At 44.5% G+C, this 25,243-nt stretch overlaps 1 protein-coding gene and 1 long non-coding RNA gene across 4 annotated transcripts in view; one reads left to right on the top strand and one right to left on the bottom strand.

Moving 5' to 3' along the window:
• Positions 1-25,243, bottom strand: part of LEKR1 (leucine, glutamate and lysine rich 1) — a 230,339-nt gene that overhangs the window by 87,008 nt on the left and 118,088 nt on the right. For all 3 annotated transcript variants that reach the window (XM_056565017.1, XM_056565016.1, XM_056565018.1), the window contains one exon: positions 8,278-8,359. In XM_056565017.1, the coding sequence (XP_056420992.1) occupies positions 8,278-8,359 (82 nt within the window). The remainder of the gene's footprint in view (positions 1-8,277; positions 8,360-25,243) is intronic.
• Positions 22,841-23,697, top strand: LOC130361705 (uncharacterized). The gene is made up of 3 exons (XR_008891121.1): positions 22,841-22,980; positions 23,074-23,178; positions 23,342-23,697. It is a non-coding gene; the product is annotated as an uncharacterized LOC130361705 (long non-coding RNA).

Here is a 25,243-nt window from a genome sequence, read left to right as displayed (position 1 = left end):
AACAAGAGGTCCGCTGAGCCTTAAAGGGGTACTCCGCCCCTAGACATCTTATCCCCTATCCAAAGGATAGGGGATAAGATGTCAGATCGCTGGGGTCCCACTGCTGGGGACCCCCGGGATCGCCGCTGCAGCACCTCGCTATCATTATTTCTCAGAGCGAGTTCGCTCTGTGCGTAATGACGGGCGATACAGGGGACGGAGCAGTGTGACGTCATGGCTCCACCCCTCGTGACATCACGGCCCGCCCCCTTAATGCAGGTCTATGGCAGGGGGCGTGACGACCACCACGCCCCCTCCCACAGACTTGTATTGAGGGGGCGGGTCGTGATGTCACGGGGGCGGAGCCGTGATGTCACAATGCTCCGGCCCCTGTATTGCCAGTCATTACGCACAGAGCGAACTCGTTCTGTGCAGTAATGATAGCGCGGTGCCGCAGCGGCGATTCCGGGGGTCCCCAGCAGCGGGACCCCGGCATTCTGACATCTTATCCCCTATCCTTTGGATAGAGGATAAGATGTCTAGGGGCGGAGTACCCCTTTAACACCCCACAGGTGTTTGACGACTTTTTGTTAAAGTTGGATGTGTAAATTTTTTTTTCACTAAAATGCTGGTTTTCCCCCAAATTTTAAATTTTTACAAGGGGTTATAGGAAAATGCCCCCCAAAATTTGTAACTACAACTCTCAGAAAGGTAGGAGACCCTCGCTGGCGCCAATCGCCGCCATCTTCGCCGTCACGATTGCTGCCCAGCAGGGTTGTGATTGGTCGGTCGTTCCGACCGATCAATCACGTGATCGTGAGGCGGTACCAGTGCCACCTCACTCCTGCTGGGTAAGGGTGAATGGGGCCCTTTTTTTCCGGGTCACCAGAGACCCGATTGACCCAGAAAAGCAGTAAATCGTTGGTCTGAATTGACCAACATCGGGGGGGGGGGGGGGTCTCGGGACCCCCCAGGGGTTTTCACGGGGTGCCTGCTGATAGATATCAGCAGTCAACCCGGTCCGATTCCCGCCCGGCGAGCGGCGGGGACCAGAATTCCCACGGGCGTACCCATATGCCCTCAGTCCTTAAGAACTTTAAAACGAGGGTGTATGGATACGCCCGGCGTCCTTAAGGGGTTAATGCTCCACACCAATCATTCAATGCTCCCGACCAATCATTTAATGCTCCCCACCAATCATTTAATGCTCCCCACCAATCATTTTATTTTACAACTGTTCTGATCTGTCGGGTTTCCCACAGCTCAAATTCACCACATTTTCTGTGGAAACCTTAGTAAAACTCCCGAGGACACGCCCCTTTTGTTGGGACCACACCCCCCTTTATCTTGTGTACACGCCCCCTTTTTGGTTTTCCGATTATACCTACAATTCATTCAATGCTCTCCACCAATCATTCAATGCTCCCCACCAATCATTTAATGCTCCCCACCAATCATTCAATGCTCCCCAACAATCATTCAATGCTTTTTTTTTTTACAACTGTTCTGATCTGTCGGGGTTCCCTCAGCTAAAATTCACCACATTTTCTGCGTAAACCTTAATAAAACTGTTGGGGACACACCCCTTTTGTTGGGGACACGCCCCTTTATCATGTGGACACACCCCTTTTTTTTTTTTTTTTTTAAGATACCTACCATTCATTTAATGCTCGCCACCAATTATTTAATGCTCCCCACCAATCATTCAATGCTCCCCACCAATCATTCAATGCTCCCCACCATTCAAACAATGCTTCCCACCATTCAATCAATGCTCCCCACCATTCAATGCTCCCCACCAATCATTCAACGCTACCTACCATTCATTCAATGCTCAACACCAATCATTCAATGCTCCCCACCAATCATTCAATGTTCCCCACCAATCATTCAATGCTCCCCACCAATCATTCAATGCTCCCCACCAATCATTTAATGCTCCCCTATATTCATTCAATGCTCCCCTATATTCATTCAATGCTTCCCACCATTCAATGCTCCCCCCCAATCATTCAATCATACCCACCAATCATTCAATGCTCCCCATTAATCATTCAATGATCCCCACCATTCATTCAATACTCTCCACCAATCATTTAATGCTCCCCACCAATCATTCAGTGCTCCCTACCAATCATTAAAATGAGAGGGACCATGAAACAAGGCTTGTTATGGTGAATGCCAAAGAATTGTCTATATGTTTGTTCATCTCGTACAATATTGTTTGACATTAGTCAAAGCCTCAAAGAATTCAGGCCATAAAAGTTAGAGGAGCACTCTGAGTGTGTCTATTCCATGAATTTTCTTGGAAAATGATGCCATAGTGGAAAAAGAGTGTCTTGCCATCAAGTGGGCATTGAAGTCGATGAAATATTATCTGCTGGGTAGAGAATTTGTGTTGATAACAGACCATGCTCCTTTGGCCTGGATGAAACAAAATAAAGAGAAATGCAAGAGTGACCAGATGGTTTCTCTCCTTACAAAATTTCAGTTTTAAAGTGAAACATAGGCCGGGAAAAATACAAGGGAATGTGGATGCAGTGTCCAGTGTGTATTGTATGGTCACTAAAAATCCCCAGACCTCTGGTCTGAAGAAGAGTGGGGGATATGTGGTAAAGTGTACGGGAAAGTGGTGGATGGGGTGTAGATTTTACCTGGTTTCCTCAACCAGGCACGATAAAGGACATCCTGAAGGTTATATGCTGCTTTAGCAGAGCATAGTCTGCTAGGGTTCTTTTGTTAAGTTTTGTTAAGTTACATGGGCTGGATTTCCTGGACTGGAGGACAGGTTGGAAGTGGGAGTGTTTCACTCCACACCCCTAGTCCACTACGGGTTTCCCTAATCCAAGGTGTTCTCAGGTGAGGCTTCCTGTGCTGATTGCTAGGGAGGAAGCTCTATAGTAAAGGGCTGTTCGAGTTTGAGTGTTAGAGAGACTGAGATGAGAAGCAGCCACAGCCAGAACTGCAGCTCGGGGCCAGACATTAGGCCCACAGTAGGATAGTGAGGTATCCTGATGTTTAGTTAGAGCCGGACAGGCTTAGGTTTTGTATGCACTGTGCTTTGTGCCTAAAATCATTTAAATAAACATCCTCTTCGACGTTTTAAACCTGCTACCTGTGTGAATACTGTCATTGCCGACCCCACCGTGTGAGCTGTTCCCTGATCTATATATATATATATATATATATATATATATATATATATCTCAAAAAACATTGAAGTATCTTGTAATACCTTTTTTATTGGACAACAGAATTTTGTAGAGACAAGCTTTCGGGATTCCTCCATTTATCAAGTCCAAAGTATCTATGCTCACAAGCAGAAGACACAGGTTACATCTCACAAATATGCAGGGGTTAAGACAATAGATGTGGAGAATTCACACTAAGATGGGCCATAAATTGTCCTGCTTTAGGAACATAGACTTAATAGATAAGGATGAGAAAAAGAGGGAGGGAGGGGGAGCAGTGGAAAGACTGTAATTTAGCAGGAGAAAGTGAGATGCAAAAAGAGAATCCAGTATAGCACAGGTTATAAAAAAAATTGATAATGAGATAAAAGGCTCAAATCCACATTGAGTCCTCTGTTTTTGGAATAAATAAACAGTATCATTTTAGCTTCAAATGTCTTTCTCTCTTTGAAATTCCCTTTCAGTATCTTGATTGTAAGGTCATGTATGGAGTGGCCTGTTTGGGTAAAATGGTGTCCAACTGGGGTGCAGTAGTTATTTTCTTTATGGAAGTTTATGGAATGTCTGTGTAGATTCATTATGTCGTTGAGTTTCCGTCCGGTTTCCCCAATGTAGCATCCCATGTCACACTTGGTGCATTGTATCATGTAGATCACATTTGGGGATGTGCATGAGTATAGTCCCCTAATGTTATATGTCTTGTTGTTGTGGGTGGCTTCCATCTTGGTGCAGATATGTTGACAGAGTTTACAGCGAGGTTTGATGCAGGGTTTGGTCCCATTGTCTATGTCTGTTCATTCTGTAGGTAATTTTCTGCTGACCAGCTTTTGTTTTATATTGTGTGGTTGTCTGAAGGCCAAGATGGGAGCTTCAGGGAAAATTTCTTTTAGCATCTCATCTTCCTAAATGCTAAAAAGAAATCTTCCCTGAACCTCCTATCTTGGCCTTCAGACAACCACACAATTTAAAACAAAAGCTGGTCAGCAGAAAATTACCTAAAGAAAGAACAGACACAGACAATGGGACCAAACCCTGCACCAAACCTCACTGTAAACTCTGTCAACATATCTGCACCAAGATGGAAGCCACCCACAACAACAAGACATATAACATTAAGGGACTATACTCCTGCACATCCCCAAATGTGATCTACATGATACAATGCACCAAGTGTGACATGGGATGCTCCATTGGGAAAACTGTCCGGAAACTCAACAAAAGCATGAATCTACATAGACATTCCATAAACCGCTATAAAGAAAATGACTTCTGCACACCAGTTGGATACCATTTTACCCAAACAGGCCACTCCATACATGACCTTACAATCAAGATACTGAGAGGGAATTTCAAAAACACAGAAGAGAGAAAGACTTTTGTAGCTAAAATGATACTGTTTTTTTATTCCAAAATCAGAGGACGCAATGTGGATTTGACCTTTTTTTCTCACTATCGAAATTTCTTATAATCTGTGCTATACTGTATTCTCTTTTGCATCTCACTCAGTCCTGCTTAAAGGACAACTGTAGTGGAACACTTTTATATATTCCCGTGCCTGGGCCTCAAAAATAAACAAAATAAACTTATACATACCTTCCTACGTGCCCCCATTGGTCCGGCACAGGCCTCACGGTCCGGCAGTGCTGACCTAATTCCACTTTCTCGGGACGGGGACGTCGCAGAGCCGTCAGCGTATCACCGGCCGCAGCGATGTCCCACCCCGGACGGTGATAGGCTGAGCCCACTGTCATGTAAGGAGCTCTGGCCGGCTTCTTACATGACAGTGGGCTCAACCTATCACCGGCCGGGGCGGGACATCACTGCGGCCGGTGATACGCCGACGGCTATGCGGCTTCCCCGTCCCCAGGAAGTGGAATAAGGTCAGCACTGCCAGACCGTGAGGCCTGTGCCGGACCAACGGGTGCTCATAGGAAGGTATGTATAAGTTTATTTTGTTTATTTTTGAGGCCCGGGCACGGGAATATATAAAAGTGTTCCACTACAGTTGTCCTTTAATTACAGTCTTTCCCCTGCTCCCCCCTCCCTCCCCCTTTTTCTCATCCTTATCTATTTAGTCTATGTTCCTAAAGCAGGACAAATTATGGCGCATCTAAGTGTGAATTCTCCACATCTATTGTCTTAACCCCTGCATACTTGGGAGATGCAACCTGTGCCTTCTGCTTGTGAGCTTAGATTTGCTTTGGACTTGATAAAGGGAGGAATTCCGAAAGCTTCTCTACAAAATTCTGTTAGTCCAATAAAAAAGGTATTACAAGATACTGCAACATTTTATGATTTGCATCTGCATCACTGGACTAATATGGCTACTCAAATTTACTGATATATATATATATATATATATATATATATATATATATATATATATATATAATTTTAATAAGTTTGCATGCTGTTTACAGTAATTCCCCAAATGAATGCAAGTCTTGTTAGCGATGATTCAGGATGTGGACACATACACTCTTAATCTGTATGCAATCCATCAGCAATGCCCAAGGAAACAGGGGAATAAAATCTGCTGTATTAATGCACAAGGCCTCTCCAGCATCCTGGGAAGTGAACCTAATGCCTTTCATTAAAAAGTTATCAGAATCCAGTGATTAAAGAATGTTCATGAGAGAATGTAATTTTATCAGCATTCCAAATAAGACGTTGCTACGCATTCATAATATTTGCAGGTTGTCATGCATTCAATCTTCTACTTCTGGACTTGAAAGACAATCTTACTGAGAAACGCACAAAGAAAACACTTTGCAAGCATCTTTGGAAAGCTCAGCATATTGTGAAAAGTGGACAGTCACACTAGTATGTGATCCAGATCCAGAATGCACTTTCATGTAACAATAAAGTGCACCTCTGAAATTAGTAAACAGTGAATATAAAGATGTAGTATTTGTAATCCGTAAAATAATTATTGTATGGAATCTAAAGCATAGATTGTTTTTCTGGATAATACCTTGTACATAGCCATTCCAGGTTACTGAAAGACTATGGGAGAAATGTATTAAAAGGTTATTCCCATCACAGGTTTGTATCCCCAATCCATAGGATATGGAATAACAAACTGATCGGTGGGGCTTCATTGACCCTAAGAACAAAACGGTCACTGTAATGAATTGTGCACACCGTGGGGTTTATTTACGAAGAGTGGAGTGTAGTTTTCTTTGTGGGTTTTGATTCCTGACAGGTATTTTTTCAAGGTATTAACTAATGATTCCCTACATTTTGCCCTTTTCGGTACGTTTTTTTAAATTTTTTTTACAACTGTTCTGATCTGTCGGGATTCCCTCAGCTCAAATCCACCATATTTTCAGTGGAAACCTTAGCAAAAATTAAAATGGATGGGCACGCCCCTTTTGTTGGGACCACACCCCCTTTGTCATGTGGACACACCCCCTTTTCAGGTTTTCTTGTCAAATGGAGGGTTTTGGTATTTTTGGGTTACAAATTGTGTCGCACGGAACGTGCAACACAATTTGGGCGCAAAACCCGAGAAAAATAAAAATAGTCAGGATCACGTTCGTAAATAAACCCCCGTGTGTGTGTGTGAGGCCTGCACTTATTCCCTATGAAACAGCCAAACATTTCCGAGCGATAACGAAGTGTACAGTGGTCCCTCAACATATGATGGTAATCCGTTCCAAATGAACCATCGTTTGTTCAAACCATCGTATGTTGAGGGATCCGTGCAATGTAAAGTATAGGACAATGGTCTCCAACCTGTGGACGTCCAGATGTTGCAAAAGTACAACTCCCAGCATGTCCGGACAGCACACGGCTGTCCGGGCATGCTGGGAGTTGTAGTTTTGAAACATCTGAAGGTCCGCAGGTTGAAGATCACTGGTATTGGAGGTTATACTCATGTGTCCCCACCGCTCCGGACCGTCAACGCTCGTCACCGCTGCCCTGGATGTCGCCCTCCATCGCTTTCGCCACGTCCCCGGGGTGTCCCCGACGCTCCGGGAAAGTCTCAGCTGCCTGGGAACGTCGCTCTCCATCGCCACCATCATGTCGCTTCTATTGGATGACGGGACGGCATGCGCGGCAACATGATAACGATGAAGGAGAGCGCCGGCGATGCAGGGGATCCCGAGAAGTACGCTACGGAGCCCCGAGGACAGGTGAGTGATTGTTAGCAGACCACGCCGGGCACCATAAATGGCTATCCGGCGGCAGCTGAAGCAGTCTGTGCTGCCGGATAGCCGTTTATGCGATGGCCCCGACAGCATCGTATGTTGATGCTGCCTTCAACATGCGATGGCCTCTGAGAGACCATCGTATGTTGAAATGATCGTATGTAGGGGCCATCGTAGGTTAGGGGGTCACTGTATATGGTTACAGGTCATGGTACTGTGCTAAACACGTGTGTTGTTCTTGATAAGGATTATTGCATTAGTGATTTTATGGACTATTTTTTTGTATATGTGAGTAGTGTTGCACCTGGACTTCTAATGGGTAAACAAAGGAGTAGTATATTTTTTACCTGTGGGAGAAAAGGGCAGTTTTTGGCTCTCATCTATCAGTGTACTTATAACCTGGTGACTATCGCTAGCCCAGTAAACAAGAATTCTGTTCAAAGCGTGTCAGTATGTCCCTGCTGGGCGTTCCTCAATGTGGTGTTGGTGCTTTTAAAAACAATGGATAAATAAACTTCAGATCATTTTAGTCAAAAGTGTGAGCTTGTCTATGTTTTTTTTTTACAATTAATAGCAAATAATCACTAGTTCTCCGAATAAAAAAAAAAAAATGATTATTTTTGTTTCTATGAGCTTTGTAATAAAGGGTTAGTGGCCCTTTAAGAGATGATGGTATTTTGTTATTGTTGCTTGTTATAAGAGAAGGCTCTAGGCAGTCCCTACCGTGTAAAAAGGGTTAAGTGACAAAGTGTAACTGAAACATTCCCTAAGTAACCGTTGCAGACCTTTGTCAATGTCATCTGCTATTCCTTTCATAAGCAACGGATATCTCCGAGTCAGCTGCAACATATTATTAAGGGGGTCGTCCCTCTCATGTCACAAACAGAGGAAAGCGGTTGTGTTAAATTGTCATATGATGTATTTGTTTAGGAATAGAAAGCAAAGCTGCTTACATGGAAATATCCTTGTGGTGTTGCAGTTCTTTAGTTACATTATGGAAATCCGTTCTTACTGTTTCCAACTGTTGTTGTAAATCTGGAGAAAAGAAAACGGTTATAATTAATGGCTCGGGTTCTATAATTACACAATCACATTACAAATTGCTTTTACTTGAAGAAAAAAGAACAAAAACTGACTGTTTTGCTCTGATGTCTGAACAGTAGGCAGGAAGTATTAATAGCAATAGCCAAGGGTTTTACGCCAAAATAAGCAGCACCTGTCGGGAGCCAAAATATTCTGCCTGGCATGTCTAGAGGCGAGCTTGATATCCACTAAAACAATGTTTAACTGTATTTCATCCCTATGTAACGTGTGGCAGGCAGAATAATGATTGCTGAAGACCATCTTCTGCACCGACTCTATAATTCCCACAGAAACCTTCCTTTTCACACCATGTCATTCCTTCATGATTGCACAAACACTATTTATTACACTTATTGCCTTCTTATCACACGGCAGGTTCCTGGTGGAGATTGTATTAACTGTAATTCACATTTATAGTCAAGCTTTTATTCTGTTTGCTCATTGCGATCACACCGCTTGCCTGTTTGTCTTTGTTTATCCCAGCAACATACATGGTACATAATAGACACCGACTATAAGTTATGCCAGTAACAATCTGGGTTCTTTGATCTACAGCACCTGAACAGCCTTATCCATATCAATATGGCTTAAACGAAAGTAAACATCATATTACATTCCAATGTGCCACCCGTTTACAACCACTAAACACCAATCAGGTGATGGGAAGAACTTTATTATCTTGTGACAATGTCATCTGTCATAGGGTGAGAACTATTAGGCAGGTAACAGTCAGTTTGTTAAAGGGATACTCCACCCCCAAACATCTTATCCCCTATTCAAAGGATAGAGGATAAGATGTCTCATCATGTGGGTCCGGCCGCTGGGACCCCCCACAATCTCCAGCGTGGCACCCTATTCATCCAGTGCATGGAGCAATCTCCGCTTCATGCCGGATGACCACAGCCGTCACGCCCCCTTCTATGCATGTCTATGGGAGGAGGCATGACGGCTATGTCAAAACGCTGCGGAGCTGGGCCGGAGATCGCGAGGGTCCCAGCAATCACACATCTGATTCCCTATCCTTTGGATAGGGGATAAGATGTCTAGGGACGGATTAACATTTTGAGTATTAGATGCAGGAAAAATGGACGTGTGAGGATATGAGCATCTTCGAGAAGTGCTTGCGGGGTGTTCTAAGTTAAAAGTGAAAAGTACAAACAAAGAGAAGTCCAAGGAAGAACAACTAGTGAATTGATGACGTGAGTGCCTAAAGCTCACTAATGCACATGTGAAGGGCAACAGTTAGCATTTGGTCCAGTACTACTAAGGATGAAGGACAAGTTAGTGCGCATGGAGCTGCTTTTCCAAAGACTGGTTGACCTCTGTTCCCAGCCAAAAATGCCTACAGTAAGCAAGTGAATATTAGGTCTAGGCTATGAAGCAGGAAGTTGGCCTGGTCTGCTGAATCAAGGTTTCTTATCATATGGATGGCCATGTGTGTGTACATTGCTTATCTGGAAAATAAATGGCACCAGGTTGCACTACTGAAAGCCAATTGATGCAGTCTGTGAGGCTCTGCAATAATCTGCAAGGTAATCTTGAAGGCCCAGTATACCCCTTTATGGCAGCAGTATTCCCAAATGGCACTGGCCTCTTTAAAGGAGTAGTCCAGTGGTGAACAACTTATCCCCTATCCTAAGGATAGTGGATAAGTTGCAGATCGCGGGGGGGTCCGACCGCTGGGGCCCCCCGCGATCTCCTGTATGGGGCCCCTACAGCCCGCGGGAAGGGGGCATGTTGACCTCCGCACCAAGCGGCGGCTGACACGCCCCCTCAATACAACTTTATGGCAGAGCCGGAGCGCTGCCTTCGGCAATCTCCGGCTCTGCCATAGCCATGTATTGAGGGGGCGTGTCGGCCGCCACTTCGTGCAGTGGTCGACACCCGCTATCTGGCCGGAGAGCCTTAGGATAGGGGATACGTTTTTCACCACTGGACTATCCCTTTAAGGAGGATAATGCTCTCACAGAAAAGGAGGCAATCTAGGTGAATTTTAGCAAAAAATTATAATCTTTATTTCACAGTAGGTCACATTAAAATCACGAGAGGCATGATATGGTGGTCAGAAAAACACACACTGAAAAGCAGAGTGAGACTGTTCCAAATATTCAACTTAGAATTATAATTGTCTATTTATTTGTATTTATTCCTATCTGTATATACAATGGTATCCTCCAACATGCAATGAAATAGCTAACTAAAGACAGTTAGTAAAAATGTAAATGGATGGAGGTAATAGTATATCAGATGATGTAATCAGAATGAATAATAGAATAGGGGAGACTGAAAATGAAAGCAAAGTAAATATAATAAACAGTACCAGTCATGCACCCTATGGAGGAACATCTCACCTACCCTGAACGCGTTTTCGCTATTCGCTTCGTCTGGGGATAGAGAATTTGTCTAGGATAATGCTCCAGACACACTGCAAAATTTGTTCAGGAATGGTTTGAGGAACATGACAAAGAATTCAAGGTGTTGACTTGGCCTCGGAATTCCCCAGATCTCAATCCGATTGAGCATCTGTGGGATTTGCTTGAAAAACATGTCCAAACCATCGAGGCCCCACCTCACAACTTACAGAATTTCAAGGATCTGCTGCTAATAGCTCAGTGCCAGATAACACAGGAAACCCTCAGGGGTCTTTGGAAGTCTATTATTTGTCTTAGATACACATAAATATACAGGGAAAGTGAAAGCTGTTAGGTTAGTGAACTGACATGGCCATTATCTCACAGTAAAGACTACACAATAATAGAGTCAAATGAAACAAAAACAAATATAGCAACTTATTATTTATCAGTCCAAACCAGTGATTCCCAACCGGAGTGCCATGCGGCACTGCCCGGGGTGTCACGGGATATTGCCGTGAATTTAAATTTTTTTTTTTTAAATGTCCTGCACAGACCTGCGCGCCTATGACTCACGGCACCGTAAGGGAAGGGGGAGGGGAAGCCTGCGTGCACACTGCGCACACAATGTCCCCCAGCGTCCCTCTCCCCCTTGCAGCGCAGTGAGCCGAAAATGGTGCCCTGCTAGAACAAGAAGATGACATGGAACTGCAAGCTGAGCCGGATTCCTGTGCCAGCTTGCTTAAGGTACTGTACCCTTTCCAACCCTGTAACCCCTTCTCAACCCTGTCCAACCCCCCCACCCCCACCCAGTCACTCATGTCCACCCTCCTGTCATCCATGTCCACCCCCCATCACCCATGTCAACCCCCACTGTCACCCATGTCCGACTTGTCCACCTCCCTGTCCATCCTCCTGTCACCCATGTCCACACCCCCTGTCACTCATGTCCACACTCCTGTCATCCATGTCCACCTTGTCTACCCTTCCGTCCATCCCTGTCAGCCATGTCCACCCCCCTGTCATCCATGTCCGCCTTGTCCACCCCCCTGTCCATCCCTGTCACCCCCCTGTCATCCATGTCCGCCTTGTCTACCCCCTGTCCATCCCTGTCACCCATGTCCACCCTCCTGTTATTCATGTCCATCCTCCTGTCATCCATGTCCAGCCCCCCCGTCACCCATATCCACCCCCTGTCATCCATGTCCAACTTGTCCATCCCTGTCACCCATGTTCACCCCCCCCGTCCACCCCCCCGTCCACCCCCCAGTCTACTCCTGCAGTCTACCCCATCAACCATGTCCACCCCCCTATTCACCACTCTGTCTCTTTGTCACCCTAGTCCACCCCTCTCTGTCACTCCTGTCCACCCCTCTTTTACCCCCTTTTCATCTTTGTCCACCCCTCTGACCCCCTGTCTCCCATGTCCACTCCCCACCTAACCCTCTGTCACCCATGTTCACCCTCCATTGTCCACCCCTCTGACCACATCCTTGTCACCCATGTCCACCCCTCTGTTACCACCTTGTCACTCCTATCCACCCATCTTTCACCCAGTACGCCCCCCTGTCACCCATGTTCACTCTTCTACCCCCGTCACCCATGTGCACCCCCACTCCTATCCACCCATCTGTCACCCCCTACGCCCCCGTCACCCATGTTCACTCTTCTACCCCCGTCACCCATGTGCACCCCCACTCCTATCCACCCATCTGTCACCCCCTATGCCCCCGTCACCCATGTTCGGTCTTCTTCCCCCTGTCACCCATAAGTACCCCCACTCCTATCCACCCATCTGTCACCCCCTACGCCCCCCTGTCACCCATGTTCACTCTTCTATCCCCGTCACCCATGTGCACCCCCCTACACCCCTCTGTCACCCATATACACCCATGTACACTCCTCTACACCTCTGTCACCCATGTACACCCCTCTATCACCCATATACACTCCTCTACACCCCTCTGTCACCCATGTACACTCCTCTACACCCCTCTGTCACCCATGTACACTCCTCTACACACCTCTGTCACCCATTTACACCCCTCTGTTACCACCTTGTCACTCCTATCCACCCCTCTATCACCCCCTATGCCCCCTTGTCACCCATCTGCCACCCATGTGCACCCCCTTCACCCCTCTGTCACAACCCTACACCCCTCTGTCACCCATGTACACTTCTCTACACCCCTGTCACCCATGTACACCCCTCTAAACCCATCACCCATGTACACTCCTCTACACCCCTGTCACCCATCTATCACCCATGTACACTCCTCTGTCGCCCATGTATACCCCTCTGTCACCCATGTACACTCCTCTACACCCCTCTGTCACCCATGTACACTTCTCTACACCCGTCACCCATGTACACCCCTGTCACCCATGTACACCCCTGTACACTCCTCTACACCCATGTCACCCATCTATCACCCATATACACTCCTCTACACCCCTATGTCACTCATCTATCACCCATGTACCCTTCTCTACACCCCTGTCACCCATGTACACCCCCTCTGTCACCCATATACACCCCTCTACACCCGTCACCCATGTACACCCATCTATCACCCATGTACACTCCTCTACACCCCTCTATCAACCATCTATCACCCATGTACACCCCTCTAAACCCATCACCCATGTACACTCCTCTACACCCCTGTCACCCATCTATCACCCATGTACACTCCTCTACACCCCTCTGTCGCCCATGTATACCCCTCTGTCACCCATGTACACTCCTCTACACCCCTCTGTCACCCATGTACACTTCTCTACACCCGTCACCCATGTACACCCCTGTCACCCATGTACACCCCTGTCACCCATGTACACTCCTCTACACCCATGTCACCCATCTATCACCCATATACACTCCTCTAAACCCCTCTGTCACCCATGTACACTCCTCTACACCCCTCTGTCACCCATGTACACTCCTCTGTCACCCATGTACACTCCTCTACACCCCCCTGTCACCCATGTACACCCCTCTGTCACTCATGTACACCCCTCTGTAACCCATGCACACTCCTCTATACCCCTCTGTCACCCATGTACACTCATCTACACCCCTCTGTCACCACCTTGTCACTCCTATCCACCCCTCTGTCACCCCCTTGTCACCCATGTGCACACCCTACACCCCTGTCACAACTCTACACCCATCACCCATCACCCATGTACACTCCTCTACACCCTTGTCACCCATGTACACCCCTCTACACCCGTCACCAATGTACACCCATCTATCATCCATGTACACTCCTCTACACCTCTGTCACCCATGTACACCCCTCTATCACCCATATACACTCCTCTACACCCCTCTGTCACCCATGTACACTCCTCTACACCCCTCTGTCACCCATGTACACTCCTCTACACCCCTATGTCACCCATGTACACTCCTCTACACACCTCTGTCACCCATTTACACCCCTCTGTTACCACCTTGTCACTCCTATCCACCCCTCTATCACCCCCTATGCCCCCTTGTCACCCATCTGCCACCCATGTGCACCCCCTTCACCCCTCTGTCACAACCCTACACCCCTCTGTCACCCATGTACACTTCTCTACACCCCTGTCACCCATGTACACCCCTCTAAACCCATCACCCATGTACACTCCTCTACACCCCTGTCACCCATCTATCACCCATGTGCACTCCTCTACACCCCTCTGTCGCCCATGTATACCCCTCTGTCACCCATGTACACTCCTCTACACCCCTCTGTCGCCCATGTATACCCCTCTGTCACCCATGTACACTTCTCTACACCCCTGTCACCCATGTACACCCCTGTCACCCATGTACACCCCTGTCACCCATGTACACTCCTCTACACCCATGTCACCCATCTATCACCCATGTACACTCCTCTACACCCCTCTGTCGCCCATGTATACCCCTCTGTCACCCATGTACACTCCTCTACACCCCTCTGTCACCCATGTACACTCCTCTACACCCCTCTGTCACCCATGTACACTCCTCTACACCCCTCTGTCACCCATGTACATCCGACTGTCATCCATGTACACTCATCTACACCCCTCTGTCACCCATGTACACCCATCTATCACCCATGTACACTCCTCTAAACCCCTCTATCACCCATGTACACTTATCTACACCCCTGTCATCCATGTACTTCCCTCTGTTACTTCCTTGTCCCTCCTATCCACCCCTCTGTCACCCCCTATGCCACCTTGTCACCCATGTGCACCCCCCTACACCCCTCTGTCACCCATGTACACTCCTGTACACCCCTCTGTCAACCAAGTACACCCATCTATCACCCATATACACTCCTCTACACCCCTATGTCACTCATCTATCACCCATGTACCCTTCTCTACACCCCTGTCACCCATGTACACCCCCTCTGTCACCCATATACACCCCTCTACACCCGTCACCCATGTACACCCATCTATCACCCATGTACACTCCTCTACACCCCTCTATCAACCATCTATCACCCATGTACACTCCTCTACACCCCTCTGTCACCCATGTATACACCTCTGTCACCCATGTACACCCCTCTGTCACCCATGTACACTCATCTACACCCCTCTGTCCCCATGTACACTCCTCTACAACCCTCTGTCACCCATGTACACCCATCTGTCAACCATGTACACCCCTGACACCTTACACTCCTCCACACCCCTCTCACCCATGTACACTCCTCTACACCCCTCTGTCACCCATGTATACTCCTCTAAACCCCTCTCATCCATGTACACCCACCTATCACCCATATACACTCCTCTACACCCCTGTCACTCATGTACACTCCTCTACACCACTCTGTCACCCCCTACACCCCTCTGTAACCCCTCTACACCCCTCTGTAACCCCTCTACACCCTTCTGTCACCCATGTACACTCCTCTACACCCCTCTGTCTTCCATGTACACTCCTCTACACCCCTCTGTCTTCCATGTACACCCATCTATACTCCTCTACACCCCTCTGTTACCCACGTACACCCATCTATCACCTATGTAAACTCCTCTACACCCCTCTGCCACCCATGTGCACTCTTCAACACCCCTCTGTCACCCTTGTTAAAAAAAAAGTACAGAGCCTAATAGGTTTGTTTAGCAGGTTTAATGGTGAAGAATTGTGGCTGGAAGAAAGCGTCATGATGGCCCAGACCTGATGGAGAAGGGAACGACGCTGATTAGAGAAGACGTAATTTGTGAGTTGCCATCAAAAGCAGCACCGTAATCTACATACCCACAGATAAATAGATATTGTGCATTGCGGTTTTTCCTTTCTTTTTTTTTTTTGCTCGTCAACCTCGGTAGGGGTGCCCCACGGAAATTTTTTTTCCCAAGAGGTGCCCTGAGATGAAAAAGGTTGGTCCAAACACTAACATGACAATATATAATATATACCAAGATGTTACTCATATCTATTTATTTCTCTTAAATTCTAATTCAAAGGGTTACTCCAGTGGCAAACATTTTTTTTCTTTAAATCGAATGGTGCCAGAAAGTTAAACAGATTTGTAAATTGCTTCTATTAAAAAAAAATCTGCTGCTGCATGCTCCACATGAAGTTCTTTTCTTTATTAATTTATTTTCTGTCTGACCACAGTGCTCTCTGCTGACACCTTTGTCCATGTCAGGAACTGTCCAGAGCAGGAACAAATCTCCATACCAAACTTCTACTGCTTTGGGCAGTTCATGGACAGAGGTGTCAGCAGAGAGCTCTGTGGTCAGACAGAAAAGAAATTCAAAAAGAAAATAACTTCCTGTGGAGCATACAGCAGCTGATAAGTACTGGAAGGATTAAGATTTTTAAATAGAAGTAATTTACAAATTTGTTTAACTTTCTGTTCCTTTTTGTCTGAACCAGTAAAAAAATGCAAGGATTAAAGCACATATCTGCATCGATTTACCTTATGTACCCCTTATACACAGATTTTTTGCGCATATAATATACATTCAGAAATTACAATCTGTCTTCCAGACATACATATTTATATGCTTTATATATTGCTGCTGCTTTTGAGCAGATTAGAATACATTCCAGATAAAAAGAGCTGTGTTGCCTTCCAAGTATTAGTGATATACTGCTTAAAGCCATTGTTTTTAATAAATTATTACAGATATGTGATTGTAGTATAATGTTAGTTATAGGGCCCATATATCCTTAGACCAATTGTGAAGTCAAGAAGGAATTTGGGTGGAAAACAAATTGAGTCACCGGTGTTCTTTAGAGGGAAATACATAAAAAAAAGGCATTGTTCTAGAAACACCAACCAACATGACATTCACATCACTCACATGCCCTGGAATACACACAAAATACCTTTAGAAAATAATGAAAAAAAGAATCCTTGCCCCTGATGTGATAAGAAACACGTGCAAATATTCACATAATGAAATTCTCATTCAAGGGGCTTTTTCTCATAAGAAAGATTATAGACAAATGATTACAGTGTGGAAAGCCTAAATGAGATGACAGCCTTTCTTTACATGAAAGCATCTGCTGAAAAGATATTATTTGAAAGTCATCTGTTTCTAAGTACATTGTGCAAGCAGATCGGTAATTCAAAAGCTTTCCCGAAAATGTGGAACAGAATGCTTGTCATGTTTTGTAATGCCAGAATGGCCCCACGTAAGCACAGAATGGACCATAATAGGGACAGTGCCTGTCTGGGTTCAAGCATAAAACAAGGCAATCATCGCCGCATTATATTAATAGTGGATTCTGCTGAAATACACATTTTATTAAGTGACGGTTACTTTATCATCATCATCATCATCATTATTATCATCTACAGGCAGTCAGATGTCTTCTGTGACTATATAGCTTAACCTCGAAGCAACTTTGTTATGAAATCTACTTCTTTTTATATTCCTTTATAAAAATAAAATTCTATGTAAGAAAACATACAATTCTGTATCTGTCTATCACCCTGCAATAATATCTGCTTAGAAGAATCAAACACAGCAGTATAAAGCTTGTTCAGCCGATAGCTCTCTCTCCCGATTTAACTATACACCAGCATGCTCAGTTTGGCTGAGCATGGATGTGTTTTCAAAGTTGAGAGAACAGGTAAGCCTTTGCCAGACAACTCTAGCAGCTTAAGTTCCTGAAAACATGGATCAGTCAGTCAAAATCCAATGTTTAAAATCCGTAGAAGGTCAGCCAGTCCAACTGCAAGCTGTGGGAGCAGTCAACACGTGTATGGAAAAATAAAGAGCTATAAGCACACATTTTTTAATAATCTGTCTCCTGAATGTACAATAAAGTGACTTTCTAAATACCGTATATACTCGAGTATAAGCCGACCCGAATATAAGCCGAGGCCCCTAATTTCACCCCAAAAACCCAGGCGAAGTTATTGGCTCGACTATAAGCCTAGGGTGGGAAATACATCATCCCCCCTGTCATCATCCAGACCCCCGTCATCATCACCCTGTCATCATCCCCCCCCCCCCCCCCCCATCATCACCGCCTGTCAATCCCTTCAATCAGTGGTCTTCAACCTGCGGACCTGCAGATGTTGCAAAACTACAACTCCCAGCATGGGAGTGGGGCATGCTGGGAGTTGTAGTTTTGAAACATCTGGAGGTCCGTAGGTTGAAGACCACTGCCGGGCCTTCGTCATCATCCAGACCCCCCCTTTAGTTTTCTGCTCACCTCCCCTTGGTGGGAAGGAAGGGTGAGCTGGTCCGGGCCATCTATGCTGCAGGGACCGTCCGGTGGGGAGGGTTAGTCGTTCCGGGCTGTCCATCTTCACCGAGAGGCCCTCTTCTCCGCTCCGGGCAGGCCCCGGACTAGTGACGTTGCCTTGACGACGACGCACAGGGACGTTTATGCGCAAGGATGCTGTCCGGGCATGCTGGGAGTTGTAGATTTGCAACATCTGGAGGTCCGCAAGTTGAAAACCACTGAGAAGGGAGTGACAGGCGGAGAGTTCACTCGCGTATAAGCCGAGGGGGGCGTTTTCAGCACGAAAAATTGTTCTGAAAAACTCTGCTTATACTCGAGTATATACGGTAGTAACAATTAGAAATTTCCTTCCATTTAACTACTACTCTGCCAGCATTAGAGATAGCAGGAAAGGGGGCTGAGTTACACACAGCTCAAAGAGTGGAAGGGTCAGGGACTTGGTGGATAGCTAGCACATACCAGAGAAAGAAAGAGAGGAGAGCACATATAATTCCACGGGGGAGATTTATGCTGTGTACATGTGTAACGAAAGCTTCAGGGGCTGTAGAAAGAAGAGAAACTAAACAAAATGTGTAAATACAAAGCAAGAATAAAGAAGAAAGTGTCCATAGCCTTTACTTGTCCGTGTGGGAGTATACAATAGAGAGACTGGTAGCACTCCACAGATTTGTAGATGGATACCGTCATCCACAGTACGACCAGCTTGTGGTTAGCAGCACTATCCTGGGTTCCAACCAAGGGCAACATCTCTATAGAATTTGTACCTTCTCCCTGGGTTTGCATACTGATAGGAAAATTGGCTTTCTATGATATTTTCTGTGGTGTGTGAGGCTTAACATAGCCATACACATGCGACGGCTGTCAGCCACGTTAATTCAGACAACAGCTATCTTTCCCGATCTCTCCATACACATGAATGTTCTGCTTGGCAAAGAATTCATATGCTTTAAATAGAAAGAGGAACTGTAAGCCAATGCCAGACTGCTCTGGCACAGCTTATCTCTCAGAGAACAAAAGGATCAGGCAATTGTAGTTCAAAACGCCCGATTTTTATGTTACCTGACATCATCTGTTGGTTTAGTCTGGACACAATGGACAAATGGTCTGTCCTGCTGAAATTGGCAGACTCACTAACTTTTTTTAATATGTATGGGGGCCTTAGGATAAGAAAATTAGATTATGGGAGACAGTTTGGGATTTACAGCACTGTGGACTATGCTGGAGCTATGTATAAGCAACAGGAAATAGTTTAGCAAAATAAACTTCTCATGACAGATCCAAGCTAGAAAAGCTCTATATTAGGTTAAACCAAAAAAAATACAGGTAACATGGCCTAACAGGCCCAGTAAACTTTCACTTTTTTTGTTATATTTTTTTTTGTGTTAAACCCAGCTAAAAATTTTAAATGTTTGGATAAATCCAGGAAATAGAGGTAAACACAGGTCAGCCCACTGCACAATGCTTTGCTTAAATGGCTTTGTGTTGTAGGTTGAAAGGTTTTTTTGATCAGTAGTTCCACAGTAAGTTGTTTTGTGCTCACTGATCAACTTTCTCTCCAAAATAACAGCTGCAACACAGTGCATAAGGATTTATCAGTCTTTTAGATCCACCCCTATGATGTCTTCTTATTGGCCTGGGAACTGTATGCAAGCAATCATTGGCTAAACTGCAGTCATGTGATCTTGCTGCTAAATGCGAAGTATTCTGGGCTACCCTGACGTCATCTCAGTGTTCCTACTTCCTCATACTATGCATTCAGGTGCCAAAACAATATGTGTTCCTCATCCCTTCATCAAACCTCCCTTTATCCAAAGTCCTGAGCGAGACCAATTCTATGGGCTGAGCTTGCTGATCTGGGAAACTTATTAATGTCTGTGCTAGGCATAAACTGTGAAAAATCACTCAATTTGTGCAGACCTCAGTTTTGTGCAAAAATTTAGCGACTTTCTCAACTTTGTACCTTACGCACCAATTAGCCAGAGCTTGGCATAAAGTGGCCATGAAAGGGGGAGTAAAATCAAATCATTGGCATTGGTACATGGATCTTGTATATAAAACATATATTGTTATGATCGCACAGTGCCATTTTCAACGATTGTACTGATGGCATTGTCCTTTAGCTACTGGTCAGGATATTTTAAACCACTGACTATTTATTTGTACAAATGCAGTTTACAAAATATAGTCTTTTAGCCCAGCAAACCACTGCAAAAATGCATAGTAGGATTCCCCTAAAAAAATGGGCGCAGAAGTGGAAAACAGAACTTACGTAAGGCAGAATAAAAATAGAAGACGACAAGCAACAGGGACTGGAAATTTAGAAATAGAAATTGGATTAAAAAAATACTACTTGCTTGATCAGCAGTTATAAGTACTATAATATTTTCCACATGTCACTTAAAGGGGCCATCACGTTAAAAATATTATTTAACATTAAAGGGGTACTCTGGTGAAAAACTTTTATTTTTTTTTAAATCAACTGGTGCCAGAAAGTTAAACAGATTTGTAAATTACTTCTATTAAAAAATCTTAATCCTTCCTGTACTTATTAGCTGTTGAAAACTACAGCGGAAATTATTTTCTTTTTGAAACAGAGCTTTCTGCTGACATCATGAGCACAGTGCTCTCTGCTGACATCTCTGTCCATTTTAGGAACTGTCCAGAACAGCATATGTTTGCTATGGGGATTTCCTTTTACTCTGGACAGTTCCTAAAATGGACAGAGATGTCAGCAGAGAGCACTGTGCTCATGATGTCAGCAGACAGCTCTGTGTTTCAAACAGAAAATAATTTCCACTGTAGTATTCAGCAGCTAATAAGTACAGGAAGGATTAAGATTTTTTAATAGAAGTAATTTACAAATCTAAAAAACTAAAAAATGGTGCAGCTCACAACCAAAAATCGGAGGATAGTGTGATTAAGCACCGGAACCCACCGGCTAAAATAGTATCAAAATAGAATAAAGTATAATCACTCCTCAAAGGTGCATAATGATACTTCAAGAATTCCAGAAAAGTGTTTTGTATTTATATATTTATTTTACATAAAATAACAGTATAAAATAACCTGGCACTAAATATAGGAATATACCACCACTGGGCCCTAATGGGGATATTCACACAATATCTGCAAATTAGAACATTAATAATAATTATAATACAAAAATAGCATCAATCCAATATTCCGTGAACATTTTGTAGGTGAAATCTTTGAGGAGTGATTATACTTTATTCTATTTTAATTTACAAATCTGTTTAACTTTCTGGCACCAGTTGATTTAAAAAAAAAAAAAAAAAGTTTTTCACCAGAGTACCCCTTTAAAGGGATAATCCGCTGCTCAGCGTTTGGCGCCCTGCCCCCTCAAGCCGCCACACCCCGCCCCCTCAGTGCAAGTCTATGGGAGGGATCACTACAGCCGTCACACCCCCTCCCATAGACTTGCATTTCGGGGGCGTGGTGTGAAGTTTTGAGGGGGCGGGGCTATGACGTCACTAGCTCCCGGCGACGGCTCCAGCGTTCGGAACAGTTTGTTCCAAGCGCTGAGCAGCGGAGTACCCCCTTTAAAAGGGAATCTTTCAGCAATATTTGCTGCTAAGAGCTTCAGACACCACTGGATAACGTTTATAGGTGTCTGAAGTGGCTATAGAAGCAAACTCTACTTTTTCTGGTTTTTGTTAAAATCCCCTTTTTTCTCAGACAAATATCAAGGTTGCAGTACCAACCTGTTCAAGTGCCACAGACTGTTATGCCTTCTCACTTGCCTTCAACTTCCAGCCCCTTGACGTACTGGGCTCTGTATGAGAAGGAGATAATTAATAAATATAAATCAAATAAAAAATAACCAATGAGAAGCTGGTATGTGAGGGCAAGCAAGGAGGCATGGCAAGCTGTGGCACATGAGCAGCTCAACTCAAAGCTTAGCAACCATCGTCTTCCCCAGGAAAGGTACAGTTTGATTTTATCCCCTAACAGCTATTTACATGTGCCTGCAGCAGCAAAAAAGAGCACAACTTCTGAATATTTTTAAAATGTACACACACATTTCTGATTAAGTTAGTATCATTCACTGCACTGATTTTCTCTTCTCTATACCAGGTGTATGGATAGATCCCTGGACTGGTGAGCCAGGTGCTAAGGTCTGTATTAAATATAGTCACTAGTTGACTACATCTGTTCCATTTAATGCAATGATCATGCTGTCATACACAGTGGGGGAGATTTATCAAAACCAGTGTAGAGGAAGAGTTGTGCAGTTGCCCATGGCAACCAATCAGATTGCTTCTTTCATTTTTCACAGGTCTCTTTACAAATGAAAGAAGCAATTTGATTGGTTGCCAGGGGCAACTGCACCACTCTTCCTCTACACAGGTTTTGATAAATCTCCCCCAGAATTTGTCAGCATACCTTTCTGACGGGTTGTAGACATATACCCCCATTGTTCTAATGAAATGCTATGAGAATCCAGCCTGATACACACCTTGTACATATCCATTTACCCCTACCGATCCAATGTAAGTTACCAATAAGGGGCAGATGGACCGGGAGTTTGACTGCAGTATCAGTGCTGTCTGTTTTTCTAATCCTGGATAACCCTTTTATTTCAGAGGCACTAATGCACTATAAAAAAAAGTCATGCAAGGATGTATTTATGGTAGTTTTTAGCAGGAAAGAGTTTGCACAGAATAACAACGCTAGGTCTTTATTACCAGGTCAGTTTATGTTAGGAGGCTGTTTTAAGAGGATATAACATCCTGTGTAAAGAATATATTAATGGTAAAGAAATGTATGCAAAGATAGTAGCAACCGCTTAAACATGTCAAGAGTATATACTATTTATATAGCATGTGTGTCTTTCCTCTACCGATTTAGCAGAACATATAGCCCTTTAATTGTGACTTGCGGTACAGAAACCACAGCTGCTCAACCACAAAATGAAAGAGAACGCATGACATCAGCCTGTTTACACTTCCAGAAGACATGCAAGCCATTCTGAAACACTAAACCACATGGCACATATGGGAAGATGAGAGCTTCACAAAACTGACTGAACTGCAAAGAAATCATTTGGATAGCAGTGTAATCCTAAAGCTTTTATGTGTATCAGACAGACCCGAGGCCTTCAACAATTATAGAATTACTTATCTTTACTGCTTTCTGACTCAGGAACACAATTGAATTCTCATTTCCTGACTACTATAAATTTCAGTCATGGTTACAATAAACAAAAGTGGAAGATTTCTTCGAGTCACTCTGTTTTAATAGAAAAATGACATTAACCTAAATGTGGAATCAATATAAAGCTGTCCATACATCCGTTCCCCGACAGCTATCTCTCCTAATCCCCACACTCACACTGAGCTAACCGTGCATGTATTCTGGATGGGAAGAACCTGTGCCTTATCTCTACACGAAAAATGGTGAAAGATGGATTTTAACATGCTAGACCCTTCTTTTCCTTGATATCTGCCATTGGAGGGAGAGTCAAGAGGCAACCATAAGCATAAGATGGTCATCCAAACACACAACCACATTGGATGTTCAATATCTATTTAATGTGCATGACCAGCCAAAGAAACCATCTGAAACACTCACACAGAAGTAATAGGTCATAATTTATATATATATATATATATATATATATATATATATATATATAAATATATAAAACTCAACGTGTGGGTGTGTGTGTATATGTATGTATGTGTGTATGTTCCAGCATCACGTCCAAACGGCTAAAGATATTAACATGAAACTTGGCACACATGTTACTTATATGTCAACAACAAACATAGGATAGGTGATTTAACCCTTACTCACTCCCATTTGCCAGGGGCGGGGTTTATATTTAAAGTCCCATACAAGTCAATGGGAAATAAATGTTACTGCATAACTTCCAAACGGCTGGAGAAATTTCGTTAATACTTGGTCACATGTTACTTATATATCCACTTAAAATATAGGATAGTTAATTTAACCCTTAACTACCCCCATTTGTGAGGGTCAGGGTTTTTGTTTAAAGTCCCATGCAAATCAATGGAAATGTATGTTCCCACATAACTTTCGTACGGCTGGAGATATTTCAATAACTGGTACACATATTACGGGTCGGGATAGGAGGTCAGGATAGGAGGTCGACATAGGAGAATGGGATAGGAGGTCGGGATAGGAGGACCAGGATAGGAGGATGGGATAGGAGGATGGGATAGGAGAACGGGATAGATGGACGGGATAGGAGGACGGTAAAGGAGGTCGGGAAAGGAGGTCGGGAAAGGAGGTCGGGAAAGGAGGTCGGGAAAGGAGGACGGGAAAGGAGGACGGGAAAGGAGGACGGGAAAGGAGGCCGGGATAGGAGGCCGGGAAAGGAGGTCGAGATAGGAGGACGGGAAAGGAGGACGGGATAGGAGGACGGGATAGGAGGACGGGATAGGAGGACGGGATAGGAGGACGGGATAGGAGGACGGGATAGGAGGTTGAGATATGACAACAATATATGAGGATGGGATATGAAGTCAAAAGCTTCCTCCTCTGCTTATTATCCTCCCCAACAAGGATTAGGAAGGAAAAACTGGGCAACGCCGGGTACTCAGCTAGTTACATAATAATGGAAAGCACATCATTCCTGACAACACATAAACAGTAAAACCCTGCATACACATAAGTTTTTGCGGTTGTTTAGTGTTTTTCGTATTTTCCCATCACGGTGAGCTTTTGTCTGTTACATGGATCTCAGATGAAGTTGCAAGATCTTATAAGATGTTATGGAATTTATGGTAT

Source organism: Hyla sarda, chromosome 3 (assembly GCF_029499605.1).
Source record: "Hyla sarda isolate aHylSar1 chromosome 3, aHylSar1.hap1, whole genome shotgun sequence".
Lineage (NCBI taxonomy): Eukaryota > Metazoa > Chordata > Amphibia > Anura > Hylidae > Hyla > Hyla sarda.
This window is presented reverse-complemented; position numbering and strand designations above follow the sequence as displayed.